Source organism: Amblyomma maculatum, chromosome 4, assembly GCF_055883805.1.
Source record: "Amblyomma maculatum isolate TAMU_Amacu chromosome 4, ASM5588380v1, whole genome shotgun sequence".
In the NCBI taxonomy this organism is placed as follows: domain Eukaryota; kingdom Metazoa; phylum Arthropoda; class Arachnida; order Ixodida; family Ixodidae; genus Amblyomma; species Amblyomma maculatum.
In genome coordinates this window covers 64519651-64541652 of record NC_139347.1, presented here as the reverse complement: position 1 = coordinate 64541652, position 22002 = coordinate 64519651, and the positions used below count along the sequence as shown (strand labels likewise).

The window sequence follows — 22002 nt, the reverse complement described above, 5'->3', positions numbered from 1 at the left end:
AAGCGTTTTAATGTTAACACCATTGAACTCGAGCGGCAGCTTCCAACACGTTTTTAAATATATATTTTTTTCCTCGTTCTCGTATCTGTAACGCTCTATAAATCATCGACGTCGAACTCGGCGACGAGGCGTTGTGCAGACGGCGACGGCCCTTAACACGGACAAGGACACCCTTCCCCTTTCCAGCGTCGTCTATCTGTTGCCTTACTCCCCATGTAGTCCTCACTTTCTTTCCGACAATTTGCATAGTCTTCTTTTCTCCATTTTTTATTTCCGACCCTTTAACGCCCCGCTCTATCCTATTTAGACACACCCCGCTGTATGTCGAAACGGTAAAGAAAAAAAAAACTAGCTCATTAGGAAGAACAAAACCAAAGGCAAAAGTGGCGGGAGAGTTCTCGGTGACATGAGGAAGAAGGAAGGAGCGGGACAGCGGGGGGTCACAAAGGAAAACGAGGGCACGGCCGCAGTCACGCTTTTGTGCCAGGGAACTGGGTCACTTGTCGACGGAGAGGGAGCCACGATGACGCGAAGGCGGCCTTTAGCCGATTAGGGAGCGGGCTCTCTTTTTCCCAAGCTAGGCTCTTCGTTCATTCTGGCGCCCCTCTGCGGCAGTATGGCGGTGTTATCTCTCTCTCTCTTTCTTGGCCAAGTAGATTTTAAAAAGAGACAGGTGGCTTTCTTTTTGCTTCGAAGATGAAGCATTCGAAACGTTACGGCTGTAATGCCGTGAAAGAGCCTTTGTTTCGCGTTCCCAATTCTTTCGTGACTGAAGAACGTCATGCATATTCATAGCTACTTTGATTTGGATTAGCACTGAGAGACCGTGCGAAATCGCGCCGTGTATTTGCACTGTATGTTAACTTTTGTGCAGGCATGGGTGAAGATGAACTTTAAAGAACAATCGTGCGGCCAACGATTCCTTCATTCACCTTTTAATCCCCACTGTTCCGATATGCAGCACGAGACTGTGAGAGCCCAACGGATATGAAAGAAGTGCTTAATGAAAATCTCACAACCACGAGAAATCCTTCGGTTTTTGTAATCTGCAACAATGTCCTTCAGTGTTTTGCTTGCTTTCCCCAAAGGGCAAAAGCTTCAGAAAAAAAGAACAAACGTTTCTTGTGCTTTAGCAAATATTGGAAACAGGTGGGTGAACTTCGTTACTATTTAATCAGCTGGCGACGCGTTCAACAAGTAATACGTAAATCTCGGTGTACGCAAAACCAAGACTGACTAACGGACGTGTCCTTAACATGCTGCTTCTGTAAATGCCAAAAGAACAATACGCCACAAGACTTGCTATGTCAAAGCTGCCAAGGCATGCGTGACAGGCTTTTTCTTTCACCGCATAAAGCTAAATGCGTTACCACAAACAATGAAGTAGAAAAAAAGGAGGGGAAATATCTTCCACAAAGCTCCCACGATAGAAGCCAGACATTCAATGAAGCAGAGAAGCTGGGAAATAGCCTTGACGATAACCTCACAGCGGTAAGAGCTTAGACGTGAGAAACAGAGTTGAAGAAATACTGCCGCAGAGCAATAAAACAGCCCCTCAACGCACAAGTACGATGCGATGTACACGGTGTCAGGAATAATAATATTCATCAAAAGAGAGTCTTTCTCCAGAAATGGGCAGCAGGTTCTTTGAGCTCTCACCAAATGATACATACATACAAAGAAAAATATGAACTGTACACCGCGCCCCATTTTTATTGTACTGTTATTGCAACATTCGATTGCACTGGCGACGAAGATGGGATGAAAGTGGTTTCGGCACCAAAATAACTGCACACCAGCAGAGGGGAACATTGCGGCCACATCGGATCGTCCTTTTTCTTTTTAAAGTCTACCTAGGCAGGCCCTCAGGATCCAGGAAAGGCGGGATGGTTGAAAAGGCGCTCTGCAGCCACATCGACATCGGTACTGCGCAGTACAAAGATGCCCAGAGAGAGAAAGAGAGAGAGAGATAAAGGGAAAACGTAAAAGAATCCTTTGGCGCAAGCACACGGGACGCGCTATGCGTTCGAGATCAACGCGGTCACGTATATAGCGAAGCGCGCTGCTTCTGCTGCCATTTTCGCGGGCACGCAAAGACGTTCGCTCAATATGCAACTCGCGCGGGAAATCGGCTCGCCAGTTCGTCCGACCGCACGCCCGGGGGGCTCGTAAAGGCGATAGCGCTTTATGGCGCCAGCGGTCACAGTGCACGAACGGTGTAACGCTGTATGGGCTTTCGGCGCCGCTCATTTTTGCTCTTGATGACCGTCATAGCCACTAGGGTGCGCACCTCTCGCGATAGGGACAAGCAGCCGCGCCGTTCGCTTGTAGTGCATGCCCTCGCGCTGTGTTCGTGGCGCCTCCTCCTCCCCTCCCTTTTCTTTTTGGCACTGTCGCGTTTGTTTAGCGCACTTTTGTCACATCTTGTTTCTTATTCTTTCTTTCTGTTTTAATACCTGAAGCGGCGAAAACTGGACAGGGACGCACAATGCGCGATTCGCTGCTTAGCTTGTGTCCACCTATAGGTGGACAGGTTCACTTAGGAAAGAAAGAGGTAAATGGGTGTGTGTAAATGCTGTGATTTCAGGAAACACCCGCTCAAGCTCGAAGGTTTATACCGGGCTACAAGTGTAAACTAGTAGCACGCTTGGGCCGGCTTCGCAGCAACATGTCGTCATACCACGGTGATTGGGGAATATGCCAATCGAGCGGGTCAAATTGAAACTGCATTACTTCAGGTCTGCTATTAAATTAAGAGCCTATTTACTGCAGATTTGAAGGGTAGACAGGCTTAGGTGTCGAGAGGCAGAAAAGCCGACCACAGATCAAAAGAACGAAAACTGATATTTTGTCTGGAAGCGTCCTCTAGGTCTCGACTGTGCGACGATGTTATAGTTTTTCTCTGTTTATTATAAAATACTGTGTGGAAAATAAACTGCGAGAGCGGCGCTGGAAAGCTCCGAGTTTATAGGTACCACTATAGTGGGCATGCGGAAAACGGAGGAAAAAAAGTGACACCATTCGGCGGGTAAAAGTACGCAACAAGAAAGGGGATTAAGGGGGGGGGGGGGGGGGGGGGGGGGGGGCTCAATAAAACTTACTGAGCCGCTGGTAACATTCCATTGTGCTAGAAATAAAGAACGAATCTGACGGAAACAGGGATCGGGGCGGTAAAAAGGGGAATAAAAACGTCTGTCTCCGGTTCGGCCCACGCTTGCATTATCTCGGTTCCCAGTGCAGCTCTTGCATTACCGAATAACAATAAAGCTATATTCCTACAAATCAACAGGCAGCGCAAAAATATTTTGCAGCTGCATTACTGACGTGAGTCTGGGATGTGTACTGATGTTACAGTAATAATTTTAAAATTGAAATGATTTAATCAATAACATTTAAAACAAATTCGCGCAATGAAAAGGTGGTGTTAAATGCGCTTTGCGTCTACTCCTAAGGCGAAGCTTAAACGTTCCCACATTATTTTCTTTTGCTCCTTTAAAGCAAAGGATATGCAATAAAGGGAAATTGACGAGTAACTTTTGTCCCCGTCCCAAGGGGAATGGGCTACCTCAACTTTAGCGTGTCCCCATCGTCTCTCCAACTACCCTCTTCAAACCAATTGCTTTCTTCGAACAAACCACGCCACTACAAGGTGACGGTCACGTCGCCTTTCCATTCCAGCCTAGCTTCTGCCGCAGAGCAACAAAATTTTTCAAAATGAAGGAAAGATAAGATTGCGACCGAAGTTTCATGAGCGGAACCGACGTTTCTTTGCCGACTCAACCCCTTCTTCAGGGTTGACGGTAGGAAGAAACGCGCTCTTTGGCATTCGCTGCCACCGCGCTATCAGGGCCGTGCCACGGTGGGCGTCAAAGGTTGGTTGGTTGGTTTGCGGGGTTTAACGTCCCAAAGCGACTCAGGCTATGAGAGACGCCGTAGTGGAGGACTCCGGAAATTTCGACCACCTGGGGTTCTTAAACGTGCACTGACAACGCACAGCACACGGGCGCCTTGCTTTTCGCCTCCATCGAAAAGCGTCAAAGGCAGTGCACATCTCCATGGAACTCTGCGGTGGCGCTTAACACCGTGAACCGAGGTGGTCCCCCGCTGCTGTAACGTGACTTACGTCACCTCATTCTACGTATGGCAAAATTACTTTTGAAAGGAAATGAATTACATTACTAATTACTTTGCTAAAAATCGCAAAAAGTAATTAAATTACATTACTCATTACTGCTCCCAAAATGTAATGATATTACATTACAATTACTTATGCTCAGTAAGTTAATTACTTTTACATTACTTTCTAGTTTGCATCTATGCAAACACTAAGCAAAGCCAGTAAACAAAACAACAACTTGTTTATCATTTTAATATGGAACGTAGAGTATTTTGATTGCCTCGCATGCATGGCTCGCAAGACGGTACAGGACTGTCGGTTGAAGCACTCGCGGTTGTAGACAGCGGTCGCATTTTTCTTTTCCGCTAGACGAACGACGATGCTGTCTGCGCGCCTAGCTTAGAGAGCTGCAGGTCGTCTCTTGGCTGGCTGTGTGTTCACAATGGTGAGGTAGCTTTGACAGCATGCCAATTTCCCCCCTTCCCCAGTGTGTAGTAGCAGGCCAAGGTCTATTTACCGCCGGCCGACCTCTCCACCTTTCTTCTCAATAAATTACTCTCTCTCTCTCTCTTTCGCTTTCAGTCAAAATGTTTCCCGTGAAACGTGGTCGACGTTCCTATCTACTTCCTTCATAAGCCGTAACAAGGCACTGCAGCGCGGTGAACGTTTTCGGCAGTCTCGCAAGGGGTCAATCGTCTTGAGCGTGTCACCTTTAGCCCTCTTCACCCAGAGAATTCTGTCTAAATCACAATAAACTCAAACTCAAGGAAAATTATTCACAAAACCACTAGGAATGAAATTTGGCTTCCTTCCGTTCATCAGGGAAATGGTGTTTCATTTTGAGAAGCAAACGCATACAAGGACAATCATGAAACAGACTGGAACGCAAGTGCTCTTTCGCAATTATAATACTTGATTAAGAACGCCCTTTAAACATGTCAATAATAACCAAAGTACAAAGCGAAAACCGCAGGGCAAAAACTGATAAGTATAATCGATCCAAAAGTAGAAAAAAAAAAAACGACCCCTTCGTCTACCCTCTCATTTTTTTCTTTAAATAAATTTACTTTGTCTTGTTGTAGTTTTTTTGCTGGCATGCTTTAACTACGCAGTTTTACCTAAAAGTCATGTCCTGTTTTTCCTTGTGTCTTGTATCAATGTTTTTCTTGTGCTGAACCTCTCCATGATGCTTAAAAGCCTGTCGAAATCACTCCTTCCCACCCCAAAAAAAGTTTTTCACACGAACTATCTCGTCGTGCACAGGATAGATTTGCTTGAGAAAACTCACTCAGGGAACGCAGACGAACTCGCGATAAAAAAAATGTCTAGCAAACGATTTTTTTTTTCTATTTTTATTATTTCGTATGAACGCGTACGGAACAAGCCCTTTCTGCTACGAGTACACAGATTCCGCCATACCACCTGTGACAGTTGAATATGCATAGATATTTCTTAGACTATGAGGATAGTTGATAATGAGAGCGAGAGAGAGAAAAATCGCATAAATTTGGCCATGTCGTTTTGATCGTCCAGGGGAGAAGGAACTTATGCAATGGACAAACTGGAAAAAGCTCGAACAGGACGTAGGTAGGGCCGAGCCGTCGAATGTAATATGGTTATATTTTAAGGAGTACGCCGAGCGATGTCTTTGGTAGCATTGTGTGCGGGATGGCAGTGCTTTAGGGGACAAAGGCTCCCCTCATGCAATCTCACTAGAAAGCACATGAACCGCATCGTAATGCCCCATGCGGTGTCACTAGAAGTCGTTTATGTTTCCTTGCCGCAGTACACGAGTGCTGCGCAGTGAAGCACAAGCTGATAAATGTATGTAGAGGAGATTTAGCAACGCCTTGAACTTACCACTTGCTGTCAAGAATACTGCGAGGTACAAGCACGGATGGTAGGGGTAACATTAAGAGATAGAAAGCGTGCAGAGTGGGTCAGAGAAATAACTCAAGTTAACGACATTCTAGTGGAAATTAGGAAGAAGAAATGGACATGGGCAGGACATGTAGTGCGAAGAGAGGATAACCGATGGTCGCTGAGGGTAACAAACTGGATTCCAAGGGAAGGAAAGCGTAGCAGGGGGCGGCAGAAAGTTAGGTGGGCGGATGAGATTAAGAAGTTCGCAGGGGTCAAGTGGATGCAGCTAGCACAGAACCGGGTTAAGTGGAGAGATATGGGAGAGGCCTTCGCCCTGCAGTGGGTATAATCAGGCTGATGATGATGATGATGATGATGATGATGACAAGCACGGAATATCAACGAAGATTTGGCCGCCCAGAGAAAGGGCGGAACAGAGGTGCATGATTAAACCGCGTCCGCCCGCCCACCAGGCGCTTCAATCGATACCAGCTCAGCACCTTCCTGCCACGTCGCCGATTGTGCACATGTCGGCGTATGAGAGGGGGAACGGTGGTTGAGCCGACTACTGAATTGCATAGAGAGGCACCTCTCTCAAGTTAGGAACACGGTCTATGGATATAGGATGGTTTCTTTAGCACAGCGCTGGTACGTTTCAGGACATTTCATCTGTGCATTCCTATTTCCTGTCAACACATTCCCGTGACAAAGGTGTGCGAGCGCGTGCGGGTGTGGGCGTGCGTGATCACGTGCGCATGCTCGTATTTATGCGTTTATGCACGCATATATGTACATACATGGGTATGTACGCATACATGCGTGTACATAGTCGTCTTCGAGTGCAATTCAAATTCGCTACGTCGGGTGGCTCGGCAATAAGCTCCTTAGTTCGCTTTTTGTTTAGCAAACTTGACACTGCAGTCAAGGGATGAGTAGAACGTTGGCGGAAAAGAACAGTTGATAAAGGGCTGCACACATATTATCAACATAACTTGACATGTACGACGTGTTCTATAGCATTGAGAAATCAAAGGTATAGCAACCGAAACTTCACACTTCTATACTGAAGTGCGGTGGGAGAAAGAAGAAGGAAAGAAAAAAAACACACATGCGGATGCTAAAATTAATGTCTCTAGATTTTTTATTGAAGGGAGATGCAATTAGTGCAACTTAACGTGACAGATGTGCTTGCCCTCTTTCTCGTATTTCTATGATTGTCGTTATTGTCTAACGTGATCGGAAAGACCGCTCAATCTACTTTGGCGCCATTAATCTTGTTCGTTACATTCATGCATGCACTGCGCCCTTTATTGCGGCGCTACGCTCCACCCAAGCTGATTCGGAATGCAGCAAATGGCAGGCGTTCCGTGCATTTACACGCCACTGCCCTGTAGTCCCCACGCTGCAACCCACCGGAAAGGCTCAACGACAGGCTAAATGCGGAATATTGACTCAAACCCATATCGATTGCTCTCTGAAGATGAGATTGTGTACATGACCTCCTTTTTTTTTTTCTTTTCGCCTCGTTCCAGGGAGCCCGGCAGCCGGGATTTTCGTGCAAGCAAACTCACGCCCGTTCAAAGGCGCTATCAAGACAGCAGACTAAGTTGACGGTGGGTAAGCTAAAAGGAGAGACAGAAAGAAATCGCGGCCTTCTGAAAACTAGGTTAAAATTACACACAAAAAAAAAAAAGATGAATAACATATCTAGAATTTCCAAATAGGAGCGTTAGTTGGACTGCAGATCAGTTTTGAAGAATCTGGGACTGGGAACCGAAAGACAAGAACCAAAAATGAAATACCGTTTTCTCGCGCGATAAAGAAATCAGTAAAAATAAACTTCGACTAATGCTATGTTTGATTGGCAAGGATCAAATAAGAAGTAAAGATAGGGCCTACAAAGGATGGTATAGCATACAGAAAGCGTGGCGACAAAAAGAAATCCGAAGCAGCTCACGACGCATGCTAGAAACAAATACACTCTGGTCTCAGAGGCGCACATTATTTGAGAGCGGAGCTGAGAGGTTGCCAGACGTCCTGAGAACGTCAAAACACACACACGCTGGTGTCGTCAGCGGGGAGCCCGCGGCTCAAGAGGGGAAAGGGCTTTGGTGGGGTTGGGGCGGGGAGGGGAGGGGGGGGGGTGAAGAGTGGAGAGAATCAACTCAGCGAAGCGTGAGAAAAAAAAAAAAATTCGTCTAGGAAGGAAGGCAGGAAGGCTTCTGCGCAACGCTTCGGCGCTAGCCAGCCTGCTGCGAGAGACGCCGCGGAGCCTTGCACCGCTGCCCGCAGCGCGCGTCGGAGGCCGCAGCTAGCTGATGACGACGCTGCTGACGCCAGCGACGTGGCTCCATGTATGTGCGTAGGCTGTGTGCTCTACACTCTGACTCTACCGCCGGATATGAAAAGCGAGACGTAGAAGAGCGGCTCGTCTATGCTATGTACACGCGGCGGGCAAAGCAGTGACCACCTCGTGACGCGGTGTATGGTTTCGCGCGGCGGGGCGTTACCCTTTCTCTACGTTGAAAATTGAGCGGGTCCCTGGCGTCGATGTCGAACTGTTGCGACCGGTGCAAACGTGTCCACTACGGCCCTTTGCAATCGCGGAGTCGGCGCCTCACTTCGCCGCCTTTAGGTTTGCATATTATATATATAGGGGTCGGACTTTTCGGTTCAAACCGAAAAACCCCGATAAAGGTACTCCGAAGGCATTTTAAAAGGTTCGGTTTAAACCGAAAAAGGTCAGTTCCTTTTCAAGCACACCGCGAACCCTCGATGACGGGAGAAAATAACAGCAGTGTTGAACGCAGAGGCATGATGTGAGACAGTGGGATCGTACAGCGGTTGAGGGTTTTGAGGCACTGTTCATGATCTCACGAATGGGGAAGGAATGGCAGCCGTGCTTCCCGACCCTCATAGACATGTCAAGCATTCGAGAAGGGGCCCCTGCGGCAAGGCAGGCACTCCGAAGGGTGAAGGACAGAGCAGAGAATTTGCAGCGCAAGTGTATCCAGAAAATCGTGGAGACCAAAGCCCGCCAGTTTCTTGCTATGTGACACTTTTCAGACACAAGGCGAAAGAAGCGCGTTTGTTTTCTTTTAGGTGATTTGGTTTATGCAAAAATTTGATCGTAATAAATAATAATTCAGTTGCTCATTTGTCAAACGTGTGAATTTATCTTTTATATATGCGTTTTGTCTTAACGCAATTTTCATCTTGGCAATATCATTTTCTTCCAGGTTCTTAGCTGAATATATGACCAACTGTACATTAAAAGAAAGTGCATAAACAAATGTAGGAAAAAAAAAAAGCCAAAATGTACACTACGTCACTTTTAACTGTACAAGGGTGCCTTTATCTCACCGAAAACAAAAACGATATTTCATCAGCAGAAAATAATATTAACCGAAAAAAAATCGGAAGTTGTGTTTGTAAAAAAAAAACATCGAAAAAAAAGTCAGCCGAATTCCCAGAAAGTAAAAAACGAAAACTCCAACCCCTATATATATGCAGAGTAATTTCGACCACCCGGCGAACATTGATGTGCATCGCACAGCACACGGGTGCCTCTTCGTTTCGCCGCCATCGAAAGTCACCCGCCGGCGTTTGGCTCCGGACTCGGGCATTCCGGTTCCGTAGAAAAGCGTCTTAACCACTGAGCCACAGCGGCGGACCAATAGCGCGCTACAGAAAACCAATTTAAAAAACAGACAGATTTTGCGCTACAGGAGGCAACCTTCGAGCTTTCCGCAACAGCATCAGTTTCACTCTAACGAACATATTCAAACGTTTGGACTTAGCCTTACGAACGACCAGGTTACTGGGATCAATCGAGAGAAAAATAATGTAAGAAACAAACAAATGAAATGACGCCATAAGGAAGGTTGACAGAACTTCTGTTGTAAGCCCGGTGCAGGTTTACCTGTGCGCATGGTGTTACGCATTCTTTAAGAGTTCGACTAGCTTGGCAAGGCTCGTTACATAACTTAAATCTGTCTCTGAACAATAGAAAAAAAAAATACTGCCTGAAAATGCGCTTGCGGGGGCGTCGTTTCGAAGGGCGCTCATAGAGTCTACATAACAGGCACGGTTTCAAACCTTCTGCCACTCTGAATGTTCGTTAGACTGTAAAGAAAAAACAAAATGGAGCATGCGATATCACAGGCCGCGTCAGTAAGGAAAAGTTGCTGTCGACTTTGCAGCCCAGCTTTATTAGCTCCTCTGCACAGCAAAATAAATGCAGCTGAACGATCTTTCGTTACATAACGTCTTTTCGGGCATCACGAAAACATGGTGATTTTGCTTAGCGCAATGGTCTGCAGAAAGACAAGGACATAGTTCTTTCGCAAGAAGAATGCCTCATCAACAGAAATGGGGCAGGAAGAAAAAAATCGAGAGTGTGTGTGTGGGGGGGGGGGGGGGGGGGGGGGGGGCTATGCACGAGTAGCACGGCCGGTTGCTTGTAACAAAAATGAGCGACCGAATAAATAATGACATCAGCTTTTCGTCTCGGTATTTCGGTTGAGAAACATCAGCGTCTGAAGAAACCTGTGATTATGATGATGTATCCATTATTGTGTCTACTGAAGCGCATGGAAGGCATTTCACAGAGATATAGCTAGCTTTTGCAGTTTTTGCCCACCTTTTTTCTATATTTATAGCATTTTAGGTATAATCTTTCAGCACGAGTGACTGACTACGTTGTGAGTTCCTCCCTTTCTGATATTTTGTTCCACAGCTTCATCCTGCGACCGAGTACCTATGGCCGTAGATTATGAATAATCAACGCGACCCACCTGTTGTCATCCGCGCCTCCTGAACGCGTTAAAATAGTTCATGAACATATTGCAAAGGTTCTATACGGAGATCTGCTCGATATGCATTCGCATGCGCGAAGAAAAAAAAAAAACAGACAAATTCCCCTCTCCCATGAATAGGTTATCATGCCAGCTCCATTTGTATAAAGATTACTCACAATGTAGAACTCACATCAACGTGTCCACAACCAAAAAGTGCGTTCAGTTGGTGACGTTCGATACTACTTTTCCTTCGAAAGCAAAAACAAAACAAACAAAACAGAAAACCAAAGCACTGATACTTGTTATTGCTAATTTTTATATTTAGACAAGCTTACTTTTTCTTTTGGTACGGCGATACAGTGCTTCTACATTTCCGTATCCGACAATGGATGTCATCCGACCAAGATCAGTTGATGTTCTCACAGGTTCTCCTTGTTCAACGACATATTATATTTTATTCTCAGCCACCTAAGCAACCATTTCCACAATGCTTTGTCTGAAAGCTCTGGACATGGCAGTTCAGGAAATGGAAGAGAAATAAGCAAGTCGGAAACTTTGGTGATGTCTCATACGGAGAACTTTCTTTTTGTGTTAATTTAAGGACAAAAAGCTGCAGAACACGATGTGAAATGGTGTATCAAAAATGTTAAAACCAGAACGTGTGCCGGTTTTTTTTCAAAATTGGTAGCCTTTCTCAGTTACAGAAGTGAAATAGAACCAGAAATAGGGATTTTATATTTAGATACGGAATGGAACATTTCTGACGTTGCTTAGGAAAAAAAGCTTGCAGCTCTGAAGAGGCTTCATTAGGTATTTAGTTTTCTATAGGCAGGCTCTCCCGTTTCATGATTAGTTTTTGTGGCTAAAGTCGTTTGAACATATGCAAGGAACGATCACACGTGTAAATTGATTTTGGTACGTGGAGGCTAACCAGGAGGGTTCTACTTAAGTTGAGGACAACCCAGAGGGCTATGGAACGAAAAATGGTAGGGATAACATTAAGAGATAAGAAGCGTGCAGATTGGGTCAGAGAAATAACTCAAGTTACTGACATTCTAGTGGAAATCAAGAAGAATAAATGGGCATGGGCAGGACATGTAGTGCGAAGAGAGGATAGCCGATGGTCGCTTAGTGTAACAAACTGGATTCCAAGGGAAGGAAAGCGTAGCAGGGGGCGGCAGAACGTTAGGTGGGCGGATGAGGCTAAGAAGTAAGCAGGGGTCAAGTGGATGCAGCTAGCACAAAACCAGGTTAATTGGAGAAAAATGGGAGAGGCCTTCGCCCTGCAGCGGGTATAGTCAGGCTGATGATATATATATATATATATATATATATATATTGTGAGGCAGAAGAACGCACCAGCAAATTCACCTTTTTACTTCAGGTAGGCCGAAGCAGCAGCTACCGACTAGCCACAGCTTAGCAACACTTCGTCTTCTTCGCACGACCCGAAGACCGATGATGATTACGCTGAGATGAAGATGAAGGTCACTCACAGTGCTTACAACATTCCCCCTCTCGAACGAAAGCGACCATCCTGGTCGCAAATTAAATCTTAAGGTCGGCGGTTAAAGGGTTTCAAGCGCGACACGTGCACAATCTCGGTGCCGCGACACCGGCGATCGCGAACAGGCGATGCAGGTGTGATGAGATAGTTTACAGGGGAAGTTTGTTCCAGAACCGTGTACGGGCCAATAAAACGGCTCAGAAACTTTTCACACAGGCCGGGGATGCGAGTAGGTGTCCAGAGTAGCACTTCGTCTCCAGGGCGGAAAGACACTGAGCGATGAGTCGCATCATACGTGCTTTTCCTGGAAGCTTGAGTGGCTTCAGTTTGAAGGCGGGCACGATCACGGCAGTGGGCGATACGAGACACGAACTGTTCGTGGGAAGGCGCGGCAGAAGGAGTAGAAGCTGTGAAGAAAGATGCTTCGAGGGAGAAGGTAGGATGGCGGGCATAAACAAGAAAAAACGGAGAGTAGGTGGTGGTTCGTTGAACGGCAGTGTTGTAGGCGAAGGTTACAAAGGGGAGTAAAGAGTCCCAGTTGTTGTGCTGAGGGTGAATGTAGGTGGATAGCATATCAGAAAGGGTGCGATGAAAGCGTTCCGTGAGGCCATTGGTCTGAGGGTGGTAAGGAGATGTAGTTTTATGCACCGTGCCTGAAGCATGAAGCACTGCGGCGAGGACGGTGGAGAGGAACGACTTGCCACGATCGCTAAGGAGGAGGCGAGGGGCGCCGTGGCGAAGAAGTATGGTGTGGAGGAAGAAGTTGGCGATTTCGGAAGCGGAGCCGGAAGGAAGTGCTGCGGTTTCAGCGTATCGGGTGAGGTGGTCAACGGCAGTAACGACCCAGCGGTTGCCAGCTGGAGTCAAGGGCAGGGGTCCATACAAGTCGATTCCGACGACTTCGAAAGGTGTGGAAGGACATGGGAGAGGTTGCAAGAGACCGGCAGGAGGCGACGTAGACCGCTTGCGTCGTTGACAAGGGATGCAAGACGCTACGTATTTTAATACTGAGGTTGAAAGGCCAGGCCAGAAGAAACGACGTTTGATGCGGTCGTAGGTTTTGTGGTACCCAAGGTGACCTGCGGTGGGGTCGTCGTGAAAGGCTTGTAGAACTTGAGGACGCAGGGAAGAAGGAATTACGGGAACCCATGTGTGGCCCAGTGGGCTGTAGTTGTGCCAAAATAATGTGCCATCCTGTAACTTGAAATTTTTGAGCCGACGACGGAGACGGGCATTTGGAGGTCTAATAACACCGCTGAGACTATCAATCAGCTTTTGACAGTAAGGGTCAGCACTCTGGTGGTGAGCAAGATTGCAGGGTATATCTGGCATGGGAGCAATAGAGGCGGCGCTCAAAGACTGCATAACTGTAGGGTTTAAATGGCTTGACTCCGTTGGGACAGGAGAGGAATGCGAGGACATGGGTTGTGACGGCAAAGCAATAGGGCAACGAGAGAGAGCGTCGGCGTCCTTGTGCTTCTTGCCCGATTTGTAAGTGACAGTAAAGTCGTACTCTTGAAGGCGGAGGATCCACCGCCCGAGACGACCGGACAGATTTTTCAAAGTGGATAACCAGCATAGGGCGTGGTGGTCAGTGACGACTGTGAAGTGACGGCCGTACAGGTAAGGACGAAACTTCTGAACAGCCCAGACGACGGCGAGACATTCTTGTTCGGTAATAGTGTAGTTTTGTTCCGCAGAAGTCAGAGTTCGGCTCGCATAGGCAACAACATTTTCTGTAGAGGTGTTTTGGCGTTGCAGAAGGACAGCGCCAATGCCATGGCTACTGGCGTCGGTGTGCAAAATTGTCGGTGCTTTATCATCAAAATGGCAGAGGACGGGACCCGAAGTCAGAGCACGCTTCAGAGTTTCAAATGCTTCTTCGCAAGCAGGAGACCAGATGAAAGGCGTGTCGTTGTGAAGAAGCGCATGTAAAGGTGAGGCAATAGAGGCGAAATTGCGGATGAATCTGCGGAAGTATGATGCCAAGCCGAGGAAACTGCGGAGATCTTTGACCCGAGTTGGACGGGGAAAGTGCAGCGCAGCAGCGATTTTTTCAGGGTCAGGCTTAATTCCTTCGCTGCTTACGAGATGGCCAAGAACTTTAATGGATTTTGATGCAAAACGGCATTTCTTCGTGTTTAGCTGTAGGCCAGCGCTGGAAAGTGCTGTCAAAACTTCATCGAGACGAGTAAGGTGATCAGGGAATGACGAAGAAAAAATGACGATGTCATCTAAGTAACAGAGACATGTTTTCCATTTGAGGCCGCGGAGAACTGTGTCAATCATACGCTCGAATGTAGCAGGAGCGTTGCAGAGTCCAAAAGGCATTACATTGAATTCGTATAAACCGTCCGGTGTTGCAAAGGCGGTCTTCTCTTTATCATCTTCATTCATGGGGATCTGCCAGTAGCCTGATCTTAAGTCAAGGCTGGAGAAAAATTGGGCACCTTGCAAACAATCGAGGGCGTCGTCAATTCGAGGGAGGGGATACACATCCTTACGAGTTATTCTGTTTAGAGCACGGTAATCTACACAAAAACGAACCGAACCGTCTTTTTTTTGCACTAGCACAACAGGCGATGACCAGGAACTAGACGATGGGCGTATGATGTTGCGTGCAAGCATGTCAGCAACATTTTCCTGAATAACTTTGCGCTCGGTTGGGGAAACACGATAAGGCCGGCGTCTAACTATGCTTGATCCGTCGGTGAGTATGCGATGCGTTGCTGCAGCGGTTTGACCCAGTGTGCCGGAATTGACGTCGAACGAGTCTGCGTGCTTGTTCAATACAGCGAGCAATGCGTCTGTCTGGTCTGTTGTCAGGTCGGTGCTGATCGTGTGGCGAAGTGCTGCACTGAGCGAGGCAGGGGATGAACCCCGCACCTCCACCACTTGTGAGGCAGAAGAACGCACCAGCAAATTCACCTTTTTACTTCAGGTAGGCCGAAGCAGCAGCTACCGACTAGCCACAGCTTAGCAACACTTCGTCTTCTTCGCACGACCCGAAGACCGATGATGATTACGCTGAGATGAAGATGAAGGTCACTCACAGTGCTTACAACATATATATATATATATATATATATATATATATATATATATATATATATATATATATATGAGCAGATCAATTAAGGGGAACTGAGGGTGCTCGTTATAATACATGAAGGAAAGAAGCGAACAGTCGGCGAGGCCAAGGAAAGCGTAGGGGATGTTACATTGTCTTTTTTTTTTAATGTTTACTTGGATAATCAAAGAAATGAGTAATGTAATCTTGTTTAGGCGAAGATAATTAAACACAAAGTAGCAGAAAAAACAACGTGCCGATGGTGGGAACCGAACCCACGACCTCCGAATATCGCGTCCGGTGCTTTTCCAACTGAGCTACATCGGTCGCTGTACCCCTGCTATTTGCTTGGGTATTTATGTTGTCTGTATACGAACCTTGAGAGTGTTCACCAGCGCCACCCTCAACCATAGCGGCGGACGTAGAACGTCCTTTGTTACCGCCAGCGTCACGTAGAACGTGATCAAGAGCGAGGGCGAAAGCTGTGCTAGAACCCTCTTACGCTACTTTGTGTTTAATTATCTTCGCCTAAACAAGATTACATTACTCATTTCTTTGATTATCCAAGTAAACATTAAAAAAAAAAGACAAAGTAACATCCCCTACGCTTTCCTTGACCTCGCCGACTGTTCGCTTCTTTCCTTCACATATATATATATATATATATATATATATATATATATATATATATATATATATATATATATATATATATATATATATATATATATATATATATATATATATATATATATATATATATATATATATGCAGATAAATGAAGGGGAAATGAGGGTGCTCGTTATAGTACATGAAGGAAAGAAGCCAACAGTCGGCGAGGCCAAGGAAAGCATTGGCGATTGTACTTTGTCCTTTTTTTTTTAAATTTTACTTCGGTAATCACATAAATTAGTAATGTAATCTGTTTAGGGGAAAGATAAATAAACACAAAGTAGAAGGAAAAACAACGTGTCGATGGTGGGAACCGAACCCACAACCTCCGGATATCGCGTCCGGTGCTCTTCCAACCTTGGGAGTGTTAGATAAAAACAAGGCTCATCGACTTTGCATTATACTTAGTTTCGTTTATTGGATTGGAGCTAGAACGTGGTATAATGTATCAAGTTCAATTTCGGGCTTCGAAATATAAAAACTGAAATGCGAGCTTCTATTACTCACACAGACATAAACAAAAAAGCTGAAATATGTACTAGGAAATCAGCTTTCCGAAGAGAGTGAAAGAAACATTCGACAGCTTGTCAGGCTTCGTCGCACTTGTAAGCTGCACAAGGAAGTTGACAGGCGAAGGATTACACTGAAAGGATTCGGCGGAGGCGTGCCTTTCGAGACATTCGCTTGAAACTCGAAGATGAAAAGCCTCGCTCGTTTCCGAGAGTGAGTTTTTCAAAGCAATGTCGCAGTTAAACATTGCGACAGGAAGCACTTCTCAAAGCGTTTTCTTACACTGAGTCGAAGGGAGAGACGTGCCGTTACTCTGATGACGGCGCTGCAGTCACCTTTCTACAGCGCCTGCTGTATCGAGGAAGCAGATAGTGAAAGCGAAACAAATATGCCTCGCAAGAGTATTAGCCAAGTTGTTGGCGTTACGTAAACGAACAGCTAGGTGGCTTCGAAGCTGGCTGTAACACTACTTGCTTTCTATGTTGCTTTATCACATTTTTGTTTTCTCCTGTACTATAGGCTGAAACAGCTTGTCTTAGTACGACTCGCGAAGACATCCTGGTGCGTTCAGAGATAGGTAATATACAGGTCAGAGAGACCTGTAATATACAGGTCATAAATGCAATTGTTAGTAATTTGTTTCTGAGCATTTTTATGGCTATCTTAGAGAGCACTAAGTTGCAGCCGTTCTCGTTTGCGCTGCTCAAATGCTGTATTGTAACTATGAATTTGGTTCCATACAGCTACCCCCCCCCCCCCTTCTGCATTTCAAATCATGTTCAGTTCTATGGGTGCACAGTTCAGTAAATGAAGTTTAAAGAAGCAAGTGGTAACCTATAGGAGCGCAATATCTCATACGCGACATCCGTCCTTACCATGCATGGCACTTAAAAGCAATCTTGCTTCAATCACTGATTTGTTTGCTGTTAAAGTGTGTACCAAACTCCCGCGCTCACAGCTTCTTTTTCCTCAAGCTTGACGCAGACAATTCCGGGAATGCATCATGAGCGGCTGAAGCAGGTAAGTACCATTGTGAAACTCGACACCGCACGAAGTATTCCAAAATACGAAAGCTGCATGGGATTTTTGAAGTGTTTAAACTTTTCACCTACCTGACGGTGGGTGCTTGCGTTGTTTTCATTGTGTCCAACGTTTGTTTTCTGTATTACCTTAACACTCCTATACTTGGTGCTGAGCGGACCGACAGTATCTTAAATAAATAAATAAATAAATAAATAAATAAATAAATAAATAAATAAATAAATAAATAAATAAATAAATAAATAAATAAATAAATAAATAAATAAATAAATAAATGAGCCACCCGTTGAGATTGGAGGGTTATTAAAATTCCTTAAGGTGCACATCGTGGTTTGAAAAGCTAGAAAACTGCAGCAGCTTTCCTTTTGGTCAGCTAAATTAAAAATATATATATATATTCTGTACTAAGAAACATGTATGCGTACATTCTCTATAGCAGATTTCAAAATGCGCTTAAGGAGCCTAGCCAAGACGGCAGCGGCAGCTTTTTTTAGGAACTAAACATTGATCTTGAAAAACATTTAATATGACTCGGCATGAAACAGGTGAGCGTTATATATATGGCAACGAGATGATAAACAAAACTTTGTTGCTATTTGCGTTGCTTCGAGGATCTTATCGTGATCTCAGAAGCAGCACGGGCGTATAATATATTTAAAGACAAACTCGTTTTCGCACCTGGCTTTTTTTAGCTGTGTGCATACCGCGGCGGGTCAAAAACACAACATCCGATGTTGACTTCACATTCATCTATGTTCTTTTTTTTTCTTTTTTTTTTTTTTTTTTTACCTCAGCCACAGATGGCGCATTCGTTGACCTAATTTCCTCCTTTCATCTCTGCAAACAGCTCCGCTACTTGAAAAATGTGTCGCAAATCAGTCACCCCTTCACCCACTCTCCCCTCGCTAACGGTGATAGTGACAGCTGAAACAAGTCGCACATCACCGCGTCACTCGGCGTTCGCAGAGCGAACTTCATTGTGCTGCCTGTGGGACACGCTCCAGACTGGGGTCAGTAAATAATCCGCGTGCCGACCTGTGTTTGCTCTGTACTCTCGGTACTCTCTCGCGTTTGGATTCATGCGTGCTCGCGCGTGCATTGTGCGTGTTTCGAGTTTTGTCGAGTCACAGGGTAGCTGTTTCAATTTGCGCTATTTGTTATAATAACAGCGTCTTACGAGACAGACTAGCTGTCACTTACAGTGGTCATTAACCAAAATAGCTGCTGCAGTCCATGCCATGGGTGTACCCTTGACAAAAATATGAATAGGCGCTTTGACGACCACCTTTAAGAACGGTATTCAGAAACGGTCCCCACGAACAGAGCTCTACACAGTACCCAAAGCACAGTCCCGAACATGCGGTGCCCAAGAAACAGTAATCTACGAAGAGTCCCCAAGAACGGTCCGCAACGAACAGTTCTCAGGAACTGTTTACGTAGTGATTACCATGTTCTTATGATATAACTTCGCAATTTTCGCAAGGGAAATCTACTAGTGTGAGTGGTATGCGGAAAAAACATGCACTTATCTCCAGACAGTTCAAAAGGAAGGGAACTTTTGGCGGGAATTCCTGGTCTCCAAATTAGGAACAATATCAGGCTGGAAACACTTAGCTGTCCTCTATAAGGTTTCTGCATACTTTCGTAAGGTGATAGGTCTGCAATAAATTTGTGTGTCGTTTTCTATCGAAACAAGTCTAACTTGGAGGCCATAATAACCGCATGAGGCTAGGGCCGTTAGGTTGCCAAACTAATCCTTGTTGAAACATACCATGGTTTGAAATCTTAGTGGCTGTTTGCAGATTTATGATCTACAGGCACCTTCTCCAACTATGACGAAGTTGTGGAAGTAACTGAGGGTTTTGTGGCTTGTACGCTTAAAACGCGAACAATGGTGGAATCGTGAAAAGATTCTGTATTGAAAAATTAAAATCCCCGCACACGGACAGAGATTCCTTATCTCAAGGTTGTCTTGAAATATGGCTTGTAAAAGTAGGAGAACAGACACGAGGCACGATGGTTAAAGCGGTGCATTATATTTAAGATGGTAGCTATACGCTATCGCGTCATACCGTTAAAGGCGAAGCTTAAGTGTTCCCATACTTTTTTTTCTTTTTTTTTTCTCTAGACTGTGCTTATTCATTTTAAGCTTGTTAACTGAATGACTTTAACCCTTGTCGATGTTCGAAGGTGTTGCTTTTATTTACCTTAATCATACACACTAGGACTAAGACATTACCGGCACCAAGTGGAGAAGAGTTGTCAGGTTTAAATGTTCCTAACAAGAATTGTACAATTATTTAAGGTAAGTAGAATTTTCTAAATCAATGTTTAGACGCCGTTAAAAAGATGATGATCCGTAGAGTTTCAAGGGTATAATAAAAATAGGAAATCAGTGAAGCTTGAGTAAACACTACCTGTCCTGATTGTAAAACTTCAAAGCTGAGAATTAGAATAAATGCATAGGCACAAAAATGAGGAGTCAATGCATTTTTAAATTAGCTTTTTTTAAAAGATATGGGGAGACTGCCCGGCAAACAAATGTTTTGATTACGATAACTTTTTGCATAAACCTGCAGTAGTTGCATCACTCAGTAGGTTGGCATTTGAGACTTGGGTGTAGCGTGATAATCTTTACAAGAAGGACTTTCAGCTCACCCGATATTGCTTTACGTTATAATGGCGTGAACGAATTTCATGCTTTGATCAGTATGATTAGCTTTAGTTAGTAGGGTTCAACGTCCCAAGGTGACTCAGGCTGTGAGAGACGCTGCAGTGGAGGACTGTTGAAAATCTGACCACTTGGGTTTCCTTAACCTGTACTGGCATCGCACAGTACAAATGCGCATTGCTTTCCACTCAAATTCGAAAAGCAGTCGCCGCAGTCGGGATTCGAACCCGCGTCTTTGGGTTCGGTAGTCAAGCGCTCTAACTCCTGAACCACCTCGGCAGGACCGTTGAACAGTATGATAGATCTCACTAGAGCGTCGACAAAAGTTGCAAAAATAATGCAATGTCATAAAATCTAAGCGTTTAATGCACACGCGGCTTAAAAAATGCGGCAAGTTTACACTATGTAAGAATAGATATCTGGAAGTACCACGAACAGGAAAATCATTTATCACGTTTCCTTTTGCTTCCTAGACTGAACTGGCATTTTTTTTTTTTTTTTTTACAGAACCCAAACTAAAAGGCAGTGTGAAACTGGAGTGAGTATCTTCAGTGTGAAAATATTTCAGAATGGCGCTAATGAGGACGACGCTGCAACTAAGCTAACACAGTCACCGACCACGTGGGAAAAAAGAGCGCCGAGTTTCAAATGCTGACGGAAGCGGTTGACGCATGCCCCACCTAGAGGAGGAAGCACGCTCGCAAAGTTGAATGCGCTTTGTAATCTCGAAATTAAAAAAAAGAAAAAGCGAGAACGTGATCTCACCCTCCAGTCGAGAAAGGGTCGCAGTCTGATCGTCTCGCCAGCCTCTTCCCCAGACAGGCTATCATCGTCGAAGTTTGCGTTCGGGTTGTCCATCGCAGTAGGCTCCTGTAGGTCTCCCCGCTTGCTGGTACTGGTCGAGATCTGAGGCGTGTGCGCTGCGATGCGGTGCAGTAGAGGGACAAGGCCCGCAGAGACGAAAAGATAAATAGCGCACTCACCCGACTCACATTAGGCTTAACTGCGTCGACGATAGCGCGAACCCGTACCGTGCGAAGTTTCCACCGCGACTCCTAGGCTTAGTGGTGGCTGGACGGAGGGCAGCGAAGCCAAGCATCACAGTAAGGAGAGCCCCATGCTTCTTCACTCGTGGGAGAAGTCGCGTCGTCTCCGTAAGTTGTAGTGTAAACGTACCGCGTACAACTGTGAAGCTAGCGCGTCAGGCGGGATCATTAAAGGAGGAGAAGGCGGGAGTTGGTGGATTTCCTTTCTTCCGTTCTTTCTTCGTCCGCTGCTGCGTCCGCCTTCTTCTCCGCTGCCACACTGTGTCCTCGTGTACGGCGCGCGTCTCAATGGACATGAATGTCGGAGCGTCGTCTCGGGGCGCGCGCGGCGTCGGCGCAGACGCGAAGCGCGACGTGTGCGGTTCTTGCCGTGCGACGCGCAGCGGCAGCCCAAAACAAACCAGAACCGGAGATCCGCCACGGTCGCTTCCGGTGGTCCGAGCGCGCATGCGCCGCCCAGAGGGAGGAGGGGCCGCCTACGTCACAGCTGGATCAATGATGCGCAGGGGATACATACACCGGCATATAGGGAACGTTCACATGTGCTTTTTTTTTTTTTTTTTACTACTCCCGCTATTCTTGTTTACTTATTCTCTACAGAGGCCTCGCAGCAGCGGCGGAGTGTAAATCAATACGCGAGGAGCCGAAGCAACTGCTAAAAAAGAAATATAGGAGAGCGCTCCTTCTTTCCACTAATTGACCACT

General features: G+C 45.8%; 1 protein-coding gene across 1 annotated transcript in view; it reads right to left on the bottom strand.

Annotated features, from left to right (window-relative positions):
- The window catches only part of LOC146191263 (sodium- and chloride-dependent glycine transporter 1-like), a 50851-nt gene extending 29189 nt beyond the window's left edge, over positions 1-21662 (bottom strand). The window contains exon 1 of the mRNA XM_084601749.1: positions 21017-21662. Coding sequence (XP_084457875.1) covers positions 21017-21109 — 93 coding nt within the window. The 5' untranslated portion in view covers positions 21110-21662. The remainder of the gene's footprint in view (positions 1-21016) is intronic.
- Positions 21663-22002: the final 340 nt, after the last annotated feature.